This window comes from Eimeria acervulina, genomic scaffold, assembly GCF_000499425.1.
Source record: "Eimeria acervulina Houghton genomic scaffold, Eah_scaff214, whole genome shotgun sequence".
Taxonomy (NCBI): domain Eukaryota; phylum Apicomplexa; class Conoidasida; order Eucoccidiorida; family Eimeriidae; genus Eimeria; species Eimeria acervulina.
Window position 1 is genome coordinate 45,458 of NW_013550029.1, and position 1,578 is coordinate 47,035.

General features: G+C 41.3%; 1 protein-coding gene across 1 annotated transcript; it reads left to right on the forward strand.

Moving 5' to 3' along the window:
- Positions 1-706: 706 nt before the first annotated feature.
- Positions 707-1,441, forward strand: EAH_00025940 (hypothetical protein; the record flags this gene model as incomplete). Its single annotated transcript, XM_013396581.1, has 1 exon — positions 707-1,441. One exon carries the CDS (start codon positions 707-709, stop codon positions 1,439-1,441), a length of 735 nt encoding a protein of 244 aa, XP_013252035.1.
- Between the last annotated feature and the right edge of the window lie 137 nt (positions 1,442-1,578).

Here is a 1,578-nt window from a genome sequence, read left to right on the forward strand (position 1 = left end):
ATGTTTTTCTTTTTAATTTGTTTTAGTATATAATTAAAAAAGAAAATAAAGAAAAAAGAATTCAATTATTAAACAAAAGATTACCGCTAGGGGCTGTGGGGCTGCTGAGCCCTATAACTCGGGTGTATGCACGCATCATCGAAGTATATAGAGAATGAGCAGAGTAAATAGTATATTTAAGGGGTTTAAAAGATAAATAATTAATTAATTAATGCAAGATTTAAAGCATTATATACCATAAGAAACATTTATAATGATTAATATACTTGAGGTGTATATACACCCCAAGTTTTGTGTGTGACTGGCTGCCGTCGTCACCGGCGTTGAAGCTGCATTAATGTTCTTCTCTAGCAATTTATATTTAACAAATAAAGTTTTAAATTAATATTAATTTTATATAATATTCTTCTTAGATTATGAAGAAATAAACTTCTTTACCTTCGTTTCACCCCTGCCCTCAGCAGCTTTCTCTGAATAGCAGCTGTCTGAGTAGAGATGCATTTCTGGGGCCCATATTGGAAATTCAATGTGTTTATCTCTTATTATTTGTTGTTTTTATTTATAAATGAACATTTATTTCACTTTAATTCAACAAATAAAAGCTAAAAACACAAAGAAGAGCGAGCCGCTCCCACCTACAGAAAGAAGTAACAACCACGGCTTACAAGAATACAGGCCCCAAGCCTGTTGTTAATATATCATAGAGATGCAGCAACTTTCTCAGGAAGATCAGGACTCTAGCGATGAGCAGCAACAGCAGCAGCAGCAGCAGCAAGATGAGAACCCGCATCCAGAAGAGCAGCAGCAACAGCAGCAGGAGCAAGGACAGCAACAGGAGGAGGTGCAGCAGCAACAGGAGCAGCAGGAGGAAGAGGAGCGCATGCCGGGCTCTCGCTTCAGTCGTGAATGGGGTGAAGTATATTTGCTTTCAGATGCACAGGGTGTAAGCAGGACCAGTGGTCAATCAGCAACAGACACAGACAGCGCTTCAGGAGCAGACAGCAGCGGCTTTGATCCGTCTCCATCTCCAACTCGTAGAAATAATCTGCACCGCCTTCTTTCTTCTTCTTCCAGGTGTATATACACTTACAACAACGCAGCAGCAATAAACCCAGCAGCAGCAGCAGCTTCAAACCCAAATGCTGGTCCTATATGTAGCAATTCAGCAGCAGCAGCAGCAACAACAGCAGCAGCAGTAGGTGCAGCAGCAGCAACAGCAGGTGCAGCAACTGCAGCAGGAGGAGGAGCAGCAGGAGGAGCAGCAGCGCGTGCAGCAGCAAAGGCTGCAGCAGCAGCAGCAGCAGCAGCAGGCACCCCTTGCTTAGCACCTCGACGCCTAAGACTTAAAGCCCCTCCTCGTGTTGTTTGGGTTAGCGGGAGATTCATCAGAGAATTAGCGAGCAACGATCAACGCGCTGGGCAGCTGGTCAGACACAAATAGACCAGTGGTCCACTCATCAATGCATGCATCTATATTATATATAATATATTTATATATATATTATGTATATATATTATCTATATTGTATATATATATATATATATATATTTTATGTTTGCATATTGTGTACATCTACA